At 37.4% G+C, this 16877-nt stretch overlaps 1 protein-coding gene across 1 annotated transcript in view; it reads right to left on the minus strand.

Annotated features, from left to right (window-relative positions):
• CNBD1 (cyclic nucleotide binding domain containing 1) overlaps positions 1-16671 on the minus strand; it is a 368799-nt gene extending 352128 nt beyond the window's left edge. The window contains exon 1 of the mRNA XM_043879351.1: positions 16584-16671. Coding sequence (XP_043735286.1) covers positions 16584-16671 — 88 coding nt within the window. The remainder of the gene's footprint in view (positions 1-16583) is intronic.
• Between the last annotated feature and the right edge of the window lie 206 nt (positions 16672-16877).

Here is a 16877-nt window from a genome sequence, read left to right on the forward strand (position 1 = left end):
GGGGGGCTCTAAAATCACTACAGATGGTGACTGCAGCCATGAAATTAAAAGATGCATACTCCTTAGAAGTAAAGTTGTGACCAACCTAGACAGCACATTAAAAAGCAGAGATATTACTTTGCCAACAAAGTTACATCTAGTCAAGGCTATGGTTTTTTCAGTAGCCATGCATGGATGTGAGAGTTGGACCCTCAAGAAGGCTGAGTGCCAAGAACTGATGCTTTTGAACTGTAGTGTTGAAGAAGACTCTTGAGAGTCCCTTGGACTGCAAGGAGATCCAACCAGTCCATCCTAAAGGAAATCAGTCCTGAATATTCATTGGAAGGACTGATGCTGAAGCTGAAACTCCAATACTTTGACCACCTGATGCAAAGAACTGACTCATTTGAAAAGACCCTGATGCTTGGGAAGATTGAAGGTGGGAGAAGAAGGGGATGACAGAGGATGAGATAGTTGGATGGCATCACCGACTAAATGGACATGAGTTTGAATAAACTCCAGGAGCTGGTGATGGACAGGGAGGCCTGGCGTGCTGCAGTCCATGGGGTCGCAAAGTGTTGGACACGACTGAGCAACTGAACTGAACTGAAGACCATATTATTTTTCTCCAACAAGCTTTCCCTTAAAAATATAATAGATAAATAACCTTTGTATAAAGCAAAGAGGAAGTGGTAGAATAAGTGACGCCTTAACAGTATTGTAAATGCATAAGCACTATTTACTAGGAGACTGAACTCATCTGAGCAGCTCCTGGGGCAAGATAAAGGAGATGGACAGTAGAGCCAAAGAGAAAATGTGACAACACTATGCGAAAATGTCAGAGGACGCGTGCATGCCAAGTCACTTCAGTCGCATCTGACCCTTTGAGACACTATGGACCATAGCCTGCCAGGCTCCTTTGTCCGTCAGATTCTCCAGGCAAGAATACTGGAGTGGATTGCCATTGCCTTCTCCAGGGGATCTTCCCGACCCAGGGATCAAACCCACATCACTTGTATCTTCTGCCTTTGCAGGAGGGTTCTTTACCATTAGCACCACCTGGGAAGCCTACAAAACAGGCTGATTCAAAGTAATTAACTGTAGCAGACTCTAATGATGAATCCAGTGATAAGTAGAAATTTGCTTAATACAGTATTCAGAGTACAAATGATTAAGTAGCAGTAGTAACAGAAACATTATCAATAAACTTTCAGTAAGAATAGCAATTCTTATACTAATATGCAAGAGTGAATTCTAGCATAGGACTAAAGTACAGAACAAGGAGTAGGGTAGGAGAAAGGAAAATATCCACCAGAGACTATAAGTGTAACTAATTCCCTGTATATACTTAGATAGTTGATCTAGTTCTATGTTTCTATTAATAAATAAGCCTAAATTTGTGTAATAATAGAGAATAAACACAGGAGGAGAAGGGGACGACAGAGGACGAGATGGTTAGATAGCATCACCGACTCAATGGACAGAGGTTTGGGTAGACTCTGGGAGTTGGTGATGGACAGGGAGGCCTGGTGTGCTGCGGTTCATGGGATCGCAAAGAGTTGGACACGACTGAGCAACTGAACTTAACTGAACTGAAACACATCTACTGAGAGTGTTAACAGCCTGCGTAGGGAGGTCAGAGGTCCGCAAGTGGCAGGAGGGAATAAACTGCAAGTGGCAGATTTTTTTTTTCCTTCTCTACACAAAATTAAAGGCGGTTTCGTTTAATTCTGTGTTGTTATGGTGACACCCGGTTCCACCTGAACTTAACTTTATCCAAACCTTGAGCTAACCAATGCAGTTTTTCTCATGGAAATGTCTTTTTAAGGTATGTTAATGAACTATGTATTTGCTTGGAAATCTGCCTTTCTTTAAGATTCTTGTCCATTGTTTTACGGCCTGGGATGTCTCACCTTGTGCCAAAGTTATCTCAAAATGCATGTTGTGGGAGAGGGGCTGGAGCAAATCTCTCAGCTTTGAGGAGTTTCCTTTCTCTAATTGGCAGCTTGCTAATAGGTATATAACTCCTCGCTAAAAACTAGCAAAGGAGCACCCTTTCTGTCTCCTTCTGATGTCTGTGTCAGAAGTTTTCACTATCTCTTTTATACTTTAACAAAACTTTGCTACACAAAAAGCTCTAAGTGATCAAGCCTCAGATTGAATTCGTTTCCTCTGGAGGCCATGAATGTGGGCATTGTTCATGGCTCATAGCAGCAACCTTTCACTATGTCAGTGGTTAATGGTGTGTTTATTCTTTTCGCTTCAACTAATTGTTGTTTTCCAAAATCCCAAAGTTAATTCTTCTTCAAATAACATTCAATAAACATAGGCACTTAAAAATTTTCAATTAAATAAACCATCAAAAGGCAAAGAAATAGTGCCCAAAGAAGGGCTTCTAAAAATAAAAGTTGACATACCAACATGGACCATTATACAAGCGGGCCTGTGCTGTCTCTGCCTCTTGTCTGAGTAGTTAAGACGTTAAAATAAACACATATTAACTGAAGAGGGAAAAACGAGGGGAATGTTATACAACAAATTATTGACGCAGCTTCTGTTTATATGCTGATGAATGCAATCATCTACATCTTTATTGCCTCAACTCACATTCACTTTTCCACTCACTAAAAATTATCTCTCACCTTCATTATTTATTAAAAATTGTCTTTATTAAAAATTATAGGAAGTCCTGTAGTTTCTAGCCCAGTAACTTCTTTTCAGTCTTCACCGTACTAATCTGTTTGACATTTGACACTGGTGAGCCTGTGAGACCTCTGTGACACCGTGCCTTCCTTGCCTGCCTCTTCCTTACTAGCCTGCCCTACAAACTCCCATCTTCCTCCTCAGGGCATGCTGTCCACCAGTCCCTTCCCAGGGTCCCTGTCTTCTCCTCCCAGTTTAGACCGTCTCCTTGCAGGACCTTGCCAGCACTCGCATCCCCACTGGTACACATACACTTCAGATCCTCACACCAAGCTCTAGCCCAGAGCTCTAACCTTCGCTCTACTGATATTCATGTGAATGTCATCCAGGAAAATCAAACTCAAGATAGCAAAAACTTCAGTGATAATTCCGCTCATGCTTCTTTCCCTGAAAAGCCTGATCCTCCTCCTGAATCCTCCACCTGGGTTAAGAAAATCCCGTTATTTTCCATAACTCCATCGCCAACCTTGGGATCCTATTCTTTTGTTTCCCTTTCAGGGCCAATGTGTTATGAAACCCATCAATTCTGCCTCTTTTGAAATGTATTCTAAAGTATCTTTCAAACATGTCTTCTCCAATCCTGATGGTGTAGCCGCCAAATAGGGCTGCTGGGAAGAAGTGCCACTCCCATGCAGGCAACACGTCAGAATCTTGTTTCAGACCCTCTTAGCGTCTCATTTGTACTATTGCAATAATCTCTCTAGTCTCCCTGACTCCAGTCTCTTCGCTTCCAACTCATCCTTCATGCTGGTATCACAGTACTTTCTAAAATTCCGATGGTAGGGACTTCCCTGGCAGTCCAGTAGTTAAGACTCCACACTTCCACTGGGTGTGGGTTTGATCCCTGGTGGGGGAACTAAGATCCCATATGCCACACAGAGTGACCACAAAAAAGAAAAGAAAAGAAACTTCCAATGGTGGTTACATAATTTTGTATGGAACACAATGCCTTCAATGATCATAAATTAACCTCATTGAACTTCATTAAACACCACCACCATATTCTTCTCCCTTGCCCCCCAGGTTTCAATAACACATTTTCTACATATTTTCTATCTACTCCATGAACATATTTAGTCTTTTCAATGTGATATTCTCTTTGGTTCTTTCTCAACTTAAAAAAAAACTTATCCATCATTTAGATCCACCCCAAAAGTTAACTTGTCTGTGACATTTAAACTTCTCATCACGAGGAAGAAGCAGTTTTACTAAACCTGAAAACAGTTGCAGTGGAGCAAGCATCATCCTTTGTTATGATTTTTTCAACTGTACTTAATGTTTATTTCAATTTATCGCTGTCCCCTAAAGGTAGGATCCATTCTTCACTCATATATGAAACACTAGAACTTATCACAATGCTTGAATTTAAATAAATATTGCTTCTTAAATTATAATGGATAAATAAGAACATTGTTCTATATGTCAGACAAGGGTCAGGAAAATAAACCAAGGAAAACCAATGAAGGCAGGAATAGCTGATGAATATGAAGTTTTGTTTAAAGAATATGGCAAAGAATACCCACCAAAAGCTAACAGGTGAACAAATGAAAGAACTCTGTCCCTTGTAGAGTATTGTACATGAATAATTTTACCTTCTTTTCTACATGAGATCGAAGATCATGGAAATGTCATTTTTGGCTTAAAAAGCTACTCACCATGGCAAAGAGCTCACTAACTAAAAAAGTGTACTAAGGAGGAAATGTTTCGATCTTCATTAAACTGAGGGTTAAGCACATTACCTTACTACGAACTTAGAAGAATATCAGCCAAATGATGTGATTTCAGTTCAGTTCAGTTCAATTCAGTCGCTCAGTCGTGTCTGACTCTTTGCAGCCCCATGAATTGCAGCACACCAGGCCTCCCTGTCCATCAGCAACTCCCAGAGTCTACCCAGACTCATGCCCATCAAGTCGGTGATGCCATCCAGCCATCTCATCCTCTGTCGTCCCCTTCTCTTCCTGCCCCCAATCCCTCCCAGCATCAGGGTCTTTTCCAATGAGTCAACTCTTCGCATGAGGTGGCCAAAGTATTCAATGAACCTTAAAAGAAGCAAGCATATGCATACTTCTCTTGTTTGAGGAAGCAAGCAGAGTTCTCCAGGGACAGGCTGTAGGGTCCTGGAGGATTCAACTGATGAACTCTTAGCTGGAATGGGAAGTTCTTGAGACCGGACACGCTTTGAAGAACCCTAAGCCCATGATATACGTGAAATGTAGGGCCGAACAAGGATTCCACTTGTACTTATATTCTTTTTAAGAGTCAGGTTGTTGTAATGGTAAAATAGAGGGCAAATGTTAGGTGATAATCACAGAAGCAGCTGATCTTAGTCATTAAAGAGAAATAGAGAAATCTCTACCAAGAAACCTTGACAGAATTATGACACTTGAATTATGACAGCACTAATTAGAGACATACAATTTAGGGAAGAGTACAGAACAGAGTTGATGAGAAAATGTTCATAGTTAACATACTAGAAAATTCCATCAGTCTGCTATCCTAGTTCATTTATTTTTCTTGCAAGTAATCCAACTTCAAAAAAAAAATAACCATAATTCAATAATACTAATACCTAGGCACAACATACTCTAAGAGAAAGTGTGAAAAACACTTATCAAATGAAAAATACTATGCATTAGAAGATGTAGTAAACAGGAAGAAATTCCCACCACACACACACACACACATACACACATGAAATCTTGATGAAAGAAAAATGATCTATAAGGCATTAAATATGAATAAGACAATAGAAATAAATTACAAATGAACAGGTTATATTCAGGAAAGGAAAGAAAAATAATTATAACAAAATCCACATTAGAAATATCAAAAATGGCAATAGAGTATTAAGAAAATATAGTCATAGAACATAGAGGTTAACATAAATAGAGAAAAGAAAAGAAGAAAGTGATAAATGAAAATAGGAGACACTACATGCGAAAACTGTTCCTGAGGAAGGAAATAGTAACAATGGTAGGGTGGGAGTGGAGGGGGAATGCTCAAATATATAATAAAAGAACATTTTTCTCCTACAAAGACCTGAATCTGAAGAACTAAATACCACAGCCCAGAACGGGAAAGAGAAAGCATAGTTCATCATCTACAAAGAGACTAGATATTTTAGATGTACTAGGTTAGTAACTGAACGCTGTTTCAAAGGTAAACAATTATTTTAGCACCCAGCCAAAAGAGGAAGGGACTCCTATAAGAGTCAAAACTCAGTTTGGCCTTAGCCTTCTCTGCAGCAAAATCCTGACAAACAGTAAGACAAATTTTTCCCTGACAAATGGGAAAAAATGTGACTCATGAGTTTTACTCTCCAATAAATAAAAAAGTAACAAATAAAAGCTTCAGAGAACATATTGTACCATGAGCTCTCTGAAAAATACAACTTGATAGACATACAACTAAGGCTTAAACGGTACGGACTGTACTAATCAAGGGGCTTCCCTGGTGGCGTTAGTGGTAAAGAACCTGCCTGCCAGTGCAGGAGAAGTAAGAGTTGTGAGTTCGATCCCTGGGTCAGGAAGATCCCCTGAAGGAGGGCATGGCAACCCACTCCAGTGTTCTTGCCTGGAGGATCCCGTGGACAGAGGAGCCTGGCGGGCTACAGTCCATAGGGTCACATAGAGTCGGACATGACTGAAGTGACTCAGCATGCACACATACTAACAAAGGGCAAGTAAATCCTTAAACCTTCACACAAATTTTAAATTGTCCATAGATTCTAGTGGAGACAGTGTAAATAATAATGAGTAACAAATTGGAAGTTCCAGCAAAGAAGCAGAAGTATAAAATATATTTGTATAAATTTCCTCACACAACAGATAGTAGTTACAGACTAAAGAATATTTAAAAATAATGAATGTTTACTAATAATATTTGAAGGTATGAATTTAGCCAAAGACTTAGACATTAATATTCATTAGATATTAATAATCAAATTAAGATATGAAGAAAGTTTTCTCATTTTGTACTAGATTGTCAATATCCATTGTCTAAAGTTAGTGAATCAAGAAATATAGATTTAGATATGGAGCCTTACTATTAAATGTTTTCCAAATTAAATGGCATTAAAATGTATAAATCAAAAATCTCAGCTTTCATATTAACAAATTAACTATACCTCAATTTTAAAAATTGTTTTAAAAAAGCAAATTGGAAAGAAAAACTCGAGACAAAATAACTTCCGGAGTAAGTTCTTTTCCTTTTTAACCCAAAAATTAAGTGGAAATTGAGTCACTGGGGATATAACTATTTTACATAGTTAATGAGATATATTAATCATATGTCAAAGTTATTCTTAAAGAGCATATCAAAACTTAAATTATAAAATATCAAGAAAGTAAAAATAGTGAATGCTTTCATGCACCAATGGGATGTAATTAGTCTTTCTTTGGGAACCAGACACTCCCCTAAATATGTATATTACAATAAAGGAAAAAGAATTAAGCATTCTACTCAAGAAGTTAGAAAAAGAAAATTAAAATAATAAGAGAAATGGAAGAGAGAAAATAGAAAAGTAGAAATTAATATTATAATTTATAATTATAAAACAGGAAAAACTGCTGAAAAGTTAGCAATTTCAAGAACTGTTTCTTTAAAGGGAAAAAATAAACTACTGACTTATCTAAACAAGGAAAAAAGTCATAAGTACTCAATGTCAGAAAGATAACTGAGGTGTAATTAACTTGAAATATCATAAAGATAATGTATTTTTTTACAACTACATGCAAAATAATTAAAATTCTGATTTAAAAATGAGTGAGTTTTCAGGAAAATGTATATTCCTAAACTGACCCTAGAAGAGAGAGAAAACCTAAATAAATAATTTACCTTGAAAGAAGTAGAAAGTAATCTCACAGTTCAGTTTCTCTCTCTCTTACACACACACACACACACACACACACACACACACACACACACGAATGTATCAAAGCAAGGTGTTATCACAGTGAATTCTATCAAATTTTTATAGGAGAAATAACTCCAATGTTAGTAAAATGTTTCAGAACACAGAAAAAAAAAAAAACCCTTCCAAATTTCTTTGATGAAGCAAGTAAAGCAATGATACCCAAATGTGATGGCAATGTGAAAATGAAAACCAGATACTGATCTCATATATAAATAAAAATGAATAAGTTTATTAAGTCCAGAAGCATATTAACATAATCATACCCACAAAAATGTAAGATTATCATAGTAATTTGAAGAAATTTCAAGTTACAACGAAATAATTTACCACAAGTGAACATTTTAAAAATCAAAACTTCAACAGATACAGAAGTCGTCAATAAAATTCAATACTGATTTTTAAATAATTTAAGTTGAAAAAAGATTCTTGACTTGATGAATACATCAGACCAAAAGACAGCGTCATGTTTAATGTTGAAACACTAGAGGCAACAGCATAAATTGAAGAACAGGACACAAACATTCACTAGCGCAACACATGTCTGCAAGTACCAAGAAACACGATTTGATAAAAGAAATACGCAAGTTATAAAAATTCGGGAAAAAGAGACAGAAAAGATCACTTAACAGAGATCACCATAACAAATATGATGGTAATAATGAAAAGGTTTGAAAAACAGTAAGAAATGCTAAAATATAACACAGAGACAAGAAGTGAACAAATGCTGTTAGAAAAATGATTCCAATTTGAGGGTGGGGTGATTTGAGAGAATAGCATTGAAATATGTATGTTACCATAGGTAAAATTGGTGGCCAGATGCAAGTTCAATGGATGAAGCAGGTCACCCAAAGCCCGTGTACCAGGACAACCCTGTAAGGGTGGGGAGGGAAGTGGGGGTGATTCAGGTTGGGGGAACACATGTACACCTGTGGCTGATTCATGTTGACATACGGTAAAACCAAGACAATATTGTAATTATCTTCCAATTAAAATGAATACATTTTTTAAAAAGAGAAAAATGGTGCCAATAGACTTAATTAACACAAGGCTGCCACGAACTTTCATTTTGTAAAACATGCAATATCTACAACACATAATAAAACAAGGTATGCCTGTTAAAAGAAAAGAATGAAAAAAAGAGACAAAATTGTTTGATAATATTGTAATTATATAAGTAGGCAACAGAATTTCATAGACGGGAAATCCCTTAGGGTATCAATTTAAGTGGCTGATTATGAGTAACTCAATATTCAATAGCTTTTACTTTCCTCTGAACCAATGGGTCCCAAAACTGCTGAGAGAGTAGAGAAAGGTAGGCGTCAATTCCAGTGTAGGTGTGGGGTGATGATAGGGTGTCCCAATGCACAACACCAGGGTGGTGGGCATCTACATGTGGGGTGAGAGTATCAGAGGCCAAGAGGGGTAAGGAGAACAAAAGTGGGAAATGGGAGGGGTCAGGATGTGCCAGGGTTGTGTCAGACCCTAGTGGGGAGGAGGAGAAGGGCAGCGGTGATAAGAACGGGCCACATACAGGGGAACTGGTCAAAGGCGTTTGGATTCATAGAAGCACGGTTTCATACTTGAGAGAAGAGACTTATAAATATAGAAGGAGAGGACCAAAATGACTAGAGAGTTGCAATACTAAGTTGCAACCACTTAGTGTAAACGAGGTGGTTCAATAGATATAAATTGATATGTAAGCAAAATAGAAACAGAAATATTGGTTTTTTTTATTAGAAATAAATTGATATGCAAGCAAAAATAACTGCAAAATCTAATTCCTTAGATCCGTCCACTGAAGGGGGCTGGGAGTAGTAACACTCTAACATCAACCAGAATACCCTGATCTTGATTTTTAAATCTAAGTCTGCATTAAAATGAACTAGGGCTCTTTGGGAAAATGGCTGGTCTGTGGGCTCAGGTAGGGAAAAGTACAAGGTGAACCTGAAAAAAATCTTATTGCTCTAGAAAGTAAAGGAATGCCTAACAACCTTGAGAGCACTCCCAGTGGCCAGATTGAACAATTAAACAATTTAAGCATCAAAACATATAATGACAGTGATTCATCAAAACACTTTGAATTAACTGTTGCTGTTATTTAGTCACTAAATCATGTCCCACTCTTCTGTGACACCACAGACTATAGCCTGCCAAACTCCTCTCTCCATGGGATTTCCCAGGCAAGAACACTGGAGTGGGCTGCCATTTCCTTCTCCAGGGCATCTTCCCGACCCAGGGATCAAACCCACGTCTCCTGCTTGGTAGGTGGATTCTTTACTGGTGAGCCACAGGGAAGCCCTTTTGATTAAATGAGGAAATCACAATTTTACAATGATTAATTGATTAAATATTTGAGAAGACGTGGAATATTTATATACTTTCAAAATACTTTTGACAAAATACTTATTAATTTCAAAAAAGGAAAGAGTAAATTTACAGCAAAGCTCTCTGTGTATACTTAATCAACTGATTAAAGTGAAATTATGCCCCACCTGGTAAGACAGAAGGAGAACACAGAATCACTTCTGTGACATTCCTGCCAAAGATATCTGACTTGAATCTAGTCATAAGGAAATATCAGACAAATCAAACTGAATCATAACCTACTAATAATGGTTTGTAATCTCCCAGCATCAAGGGCATGAAATGCAAGGAAAACTTAGAAACCATTCTCGACTAAAGGAGATCAAAGAGACAAGACAATGAAATGCAATGTGAGATTTTAAATTGAATCCTTTACTTACAGAAGATGATAAGAACAATTGGCTGAATTTGAATGTGGTCCAAAGATTAGATTACAGTAATTTATCTGTGTTAAGTTCCTGGTTGCAATGAATGTACTGTGATTACATAATAAGAGAATGTCCTTGTTTTTAAGAAATACATACTAAAATATTTAAGGATGATGGAGTGTCAAATGGTTCTGGAAAAAATATATTTCTTTATGTTGAATTTATAGCATTTCTGTACAATTGTGGCTTCAATTTTTTTTTATTTTATCTTTTAATTCAATAGCTTCTTTGTATGACTTTTATAGTTAAAAAACATAATGAGAAAAAGATCTTTATAATAAAAAGGAAAAAATTAAATGCCCAGGAATAAGCTTTATTGAGTGTCGTAAATGGACACCTGCATAACTTGGAAGTAGAAAGGTTGAATAAAGATACCAGTTCCTGAGTTGAAAAACTCAATACCATAAAGATGTCTGTTCTCCTTAAGTTAATTTTAAATTTAGCATATTTTTTCCAGTTAAAATACCAAAATGTTTATTTGTTGAAGAAGCCCAGATAGCTCTAAAGTTCACAAGGGAAAGTAAAAACAGAAGAATAGCCAGAAAAATGTCTTTTAAAAAAGAGTAATCAGTAAAGATTAATCTTACCAGGTATTGAAATATAAGGTTTCAAAATTATACGCATAATTTTGAATATGCAAATTTATGAATGCATAAATAGATGAGAGAAAACAAGAGATAAGTGTCAAAAGTAAATAATATACTCTAGATATAGATCCAGAATACATGTAAAAATTTAGTATTTAATAAAAACTGACATTTTAGATTAGTAGATAAGAATTACTCAACAAATGGTGTTAGAACAGTTGGTTGGTCACTTGGAAAAATATTATGTTGTAGCCTTACATCACTATGCTAAAGTAAATGTATTCAAAATGATTTTTAGATGCGCCAGATATTTAACAAGTTTAACACTGAAAAATAAAGCCATACAAACCCTAAGAGAAAGCATGGAGGAAATATGTTTAAATCTTGATGTGAAAAACGACATTCTAAGCAAGAATCAATAACAGAGGACAAAGCTACACAAACGTTCTAAAATCTTTGTCAGACACAAAAGTCATAAAGACAAAAGAAAAATGCAAACTGAGAAAAACATTTGTAAAGCACAAGCTGAAGGACTCATTTCTTTTATAAAGAAAGAGTTGTTTTAAATAAAAGGAAAAACAAACCTCAGTGAATGGGCAAGGGACATAAACAGCTATTCACATAAATACAAATTGCCAAAAATATATGAAAAGATTCTAAACCTCACTATTTAAGAAAAATAAGCTTAAAGAGCCATTAAAATTGTTTTCCATTAATTTATTGACAAACATTTGTTTTATATACATGATATCAGTAGAAATGCTGTAAAATAGAAGTTTACGTGTGCTGATGGTAGGACTACAAATTAGTACAGCCTCTTCTGAAGACAGTATCAGTAGTCATCAAAATTTAAAATGCACTCATCCTTTGGCCTTGCAGGTCTATTGAAGCACTTGCCTACCAACTTTAAAAGGTACATGAAAGATGTTTATTTGATTTTACCAGCAAAACTTGCTAGAAACAATTCCCACCGTATTAGTTAGGATCCAGTAGCCAGGAAACAGAAGCCTTATCAGTATTTTTAATGGAAAAAAAATAATACAAAGGACTGTAAGGTATTAAAGAGATGAAAAGACAAAAAAAGGAACATCACATACCATGCAGAAAGCATCTACCACCAATATTTCTGCTGATGAGGCAAAGGAAAGAGGTTTAACTACGAAAACTTAGAAACTGGATCAATGGCCCTACAAAGCTGAAACACAACCCCCTGAGGACAGGGCCTAAGCAGCTGGCACTGGATTTTTGAAGGGGGGTGATGGGGCTATTCCTGAGAATATCGGGAAAACCGCAAATGGGATTAATTGCTGCTGCCGGAACAAACAGCCAGCCACTGCCTGGGTGAAAAACACATTTCTGGCGAGAAACTAACAAGGAGAAACAAACCAAAAACAGAAATCAGAAGAACAAACACTTTTCTTAACTTTCCTTCTGCCTTCCAATCCCCCTCTAACACTGCTATTGACAGAGCCTGATAGGCGGCCACCTGTCTTCTCGGGAAAAACTGGTTTGCAGAGTCCCAGCCCCAATTTCACAAAGCAGAATACAGAAGGGTGGCTTAGACGATGAGACACAATAACTTAAACACCCCTTAGTAGCATTGTGGTGTATTCAAACACATATAAACATGAGTGAGTTTGGAAACTCCGAGAAAAAAATATTTTTTATGATACTTCTGAGGATAAGATCAGGAGTGTGGGTTGGGAGGAAGACTCACTCAACTGGTAATATTCTCTTGATTCTGTGTGCATCCTCAGTTATGTCTGATGCTTTGCAACCGCATGGACTGTAGCCTGCCAGGTTCCTCTGCCCATAGAATTTTCCAGGCAAGAATACTGGAGTGGGTTGCCATTTCCTACTCCAGGGGATCTTCCTCCCTCAGGGATAGAATCTTAGCCTCTTAGGTCTCCTGCATTAGCTGGTAGGTTCTTTACCACTAGCATGACCTGGCTTTGTGTCTGATGCACATACTATTTATGTAATGATTTGTAAAAGAGCACTGTTCACCAAAATTCCCACAAATTGAGATTTATTCATTCTTCTGTCAATTTGCTAAACACTTGAATGCTAAGCATTAGACAAACAAATATTTCTCAGCATCAGGGTCTTTTCAAATGAGTCTGTTCTTCACATCTCCATATGTTGGAACAAGCAAAATGTACCCATTAATATCTTGTGAACCTGAAAGCCATTTGTTACCAGGAAAGCAAACAAACCAACTAAAGCACAGAAATTATCAGATAAACCAATACAAAATGCAAAGCACACTTTTGAAATTGTCCTTTCTCAGAAGGGTAAACCTAATAAGTATGAATAAAATAAAGGTATAACTTATTAACCCGAACAAAGGTAGCTAACTGGACCATACTAATTATAGGTGTGAAATGGTTTCCTCCAGCCAAATGCTAAAGAAGAGCTCTCTGTCTCCTTAAAAAAAAAAAAAAAATTTAAACATTTTTCTTCCTTTTGTCTCTTCAGAAAATCAACTGCTAATAATAACGGATCTAATGTGTCCCTAGATTAGATGCTATTTCACATAAGTGGTAAAACTACTGCAGGTTTAGTTAACTTGTAAGATTTTTAAAATAAAACTTATCCACCATAAAAAGTGGCATGACATTTTTGCTTTTGAGACCAATCATCTCTTTCCTGGGTTATGAAGAATCCAGAGATACAAGTCAAAGAAATTGTAGAAGGCTTAAAAGTTTCAAAGAAAATATTTGTAAGTGACTCAAGAAGCTTAACTACTCAAGTGTTTGTGAGTCTGAATTTCAGAGCCAAAGAGATAGGACTAGGGTGGGGTGGGGGGTGTTTAAATATGTGTGATATATTCTCTTCCTTAAATCAAGAGTGTCGAGCATCATTTAAGTGGTAAATTGTGTGAGGGATTTCAGGGTAGGGGGCGAGAAGGAAGCCCAAGTGCGGCTGACTTTGTTGCTGGTTTATGAGTAGAGGAAATTCACAACAAGGATGATGCTGTGAATGATCTCTACCACTTGACAACTAGGTGAACACTAGTATGACACCTAAGCCTCCCTGTCCCCAACTGTAAAATGTAACATGTGTTGGTTTTATGTTGCCACTGTAACAAATTACCACCAACCTACTGGCTTAAAGCAACACAACGTTGTTACCTTACAGTTCTCTAAGTCAGAAGTCTGAAACAGGTCTCACTAAGCTAAAACTATATTGTCAGCAGGACTGCATCCCTCCTACAAACTCTAGAGAAGAATCCATTTCTTTTCCAGCTTCTAGGGCCCACCCGAATTCCTTGGATAACTGACTCCTTCTATCTTCAAAGTCAGCAACAGCCAATCCAGCCTTTCTCATCCTGTATCTGCCGCACATGCTTCCCTCTTCCACTTATAAGGACTCCTCTGATTATGATGGGCCCACCAGATATTCCAGAACACTGTTCTGTCTCAAAGTCAGCTGATTAACAGCCTCAATTTCATCAGTAACCTTAAGTCCTTAAGGCCAAGTTACTTGCCAAGTAACATGGCATATTCATCATTCAAGGGATTAGGACGCAGACATCATTGAGGGTCGTTATTCTGCTTACCACAGAGCTCATGGGTTCTTGTAGAAAATAAATGAAATAACAACATAACATGCAAAACGTTTACACACTGCCTATAGAAAGCCCTCAATAAGTGTTATCCACATATGAAATTTATAGAGAAGGTAGACGTGACTCAGTAAACATAACCTAGCTAACCTGATCCTAAGTAAACCGGAATATATATAATGCCTAGACTTTCTTTAAGGTTCTTAACTGCACCTTCCTATATATATGTCTGTTGCATTTTGAGTAACTCCCTTTTGTATCTCCTTTATAATCCAGGTTCAGTCATACTTTGGGTTGAGAGCATCCTTGCATACATTTTCACGGGATCATTGTTTCAGCAGAGTTTAACAGGGGGAATTGCTGACTTGTCAGAGTTAGCACAAAGACACAGCTACTAAGCAAGCCGGACACGTATCTAAAGAGAAGTCGCACACAGAACATGAAGCAGGAAACTCTAAAGGGACAATCGGGAGCTCTGCGCCTTTCCATTACGTTCTATTCAGTTCTGAGATCTAAATTGCTGCTGATTTTTCATCTTTTAATCACTTCACACAAGTTAAGTGTCCTTGGGAGACGCTACAGAGGGTAGCACATGTCTCATCCCATTGATTCTAAATTAATTTGATCTTTTAACTCCCAGCTACTGTAGTTCCCAGGCTGCTAAAAAAAGAAACCATCCTAGAGTAACTTTTTTCTGTAGAGACTGCCATTTTTTTGACAAAATTACATTTGACATTTATTTTCACTAACATTGAAATATGATTTTGACTACATACATGAATTTTTGCACAATAATAATAAAAACATACAGAAGTAACTTACATAGGAGTAAATTTGATTTAACATAAGGACTTCATTTAATACTGTTCAAATGGTATCAAGCGCTGCCTGTGGCAACTTTTCACTGGTGACTATGTTCATTAATTTAATATATATATATATATACACATAAAAGTTAATTCTCAAAGGAAGATAAAAGAACGGATGGGTTAGCTTTTTCAAATCAATACTAGAAATTTTCCCAGTAGATATTAAAATCATAAGATAAATGCATTATTGAAGTTGAAAAGGTCACAATTACTGCTGGTATCTAAAATTTTTTTTTAAATCTCAGCAATCACTGGGACTATTACATATGATTAGTCAGTGTGTTGGTGATCAAATAATGGATCTATGAATTTGATGACTATGAAGAGAGGTCTTGAGAAAAGTATTCTGGTTTAGTCTGACTGTGTAGAATAAGAAAACACTGGAAATTATATAAACTTCAAAATGTTTAACTCAAAATTTATAATTCCTTTAATATTGTAAACCAAAGACTACAAAATTAAAATAAAATGGGAATAAATTTCAGAGCAAGAAAAAATGGGAGTTATGTCTTTTTTCCCTTGAAAATTTTAAATAGGAATTCTCCTAGTAAAAGTTATGCATTAATTAACTCACAAAGGACAGGCCGTAAAACTAACTCTTGGTAGGCACCTGGAGACTTGTCAGAAGCAAGAGGCTTGTTCACTGGTCAGACAAGTGACCTCTCTAAGCCTTCGGGGTGTTTTTTTTTTTTTTCGTTTTTAAACTATTTGCTATCTGAAGCTCTGAGAGTTCATAAAAACGCTCATTTTACTAAGTAAAGTACTGGACGCCTAGAGAATGAAAATGTTTTCGGAAGTACACAGCAGAATTGGCACATCTAGGGGCTTCCCTGGTGGCTCAGAGGTTAAAGCGTCTGCCTCCAATGCGGGAGACCCGGGTTCGATCCCTGGGTCGGGAAGACCCCCTGGAGAAGGAAATGGTAACCCATTCCAGTACTCTTGCCTGGAGAATCCCATAGACGGAGGAGCCTGGTGGTCTGCAGTCCACGGGTTCGCAAAGAGTCGGACACGACTGAGCGACTTCACTTTCATGTTCTTTCCATTCCACTATGCTGTCAGTAAGGCTCCCAGCGTGCCTACCAACCCTGGAAAGCCCCATTTGTCTTCTCTGGGGTAAGTGCCACTGAAAAAAGTGGCAGGCCCTACAGGTTTTCCCCTTGGAATACTCACTTGGAATACTGCGAAGTGGCGGAGGAGGCACGTTGCTTACAGCTATCATGTGGGACAGAATGGCTGCCGGAAGAGAAGACACAGACATCTTGATGGCTCAGAGGCAGCTGACCAGAGGCTTCTCAAGAGGTAAACGACTACTCCTCTCCTTGAGGCATCACAAAGCAGAACCCTAAAGGAATGCCCTGATAGGCAAAGTAACATGGAATCTTCAAGTTCTCAGTTCCATGTGTGCATACGTATTCCAAGGGTGAAACCCAGGCCAGGAAGAGCGACGTTTTAGTCCAGTGGGAC

The sequence above is a fragment of the Cervus elaphus genome, chromosome 21, assembly GCF_910594005.1.
Source record: "Cervus elaphus chromosome 21, mCerEla1.1, whole genome shotgun sequence".
NCBI lineage: Eukaryota > Metazoa > Chordata > Mammalia > Artiodactyla > Cervidae > Cervus > Cervus elaphus.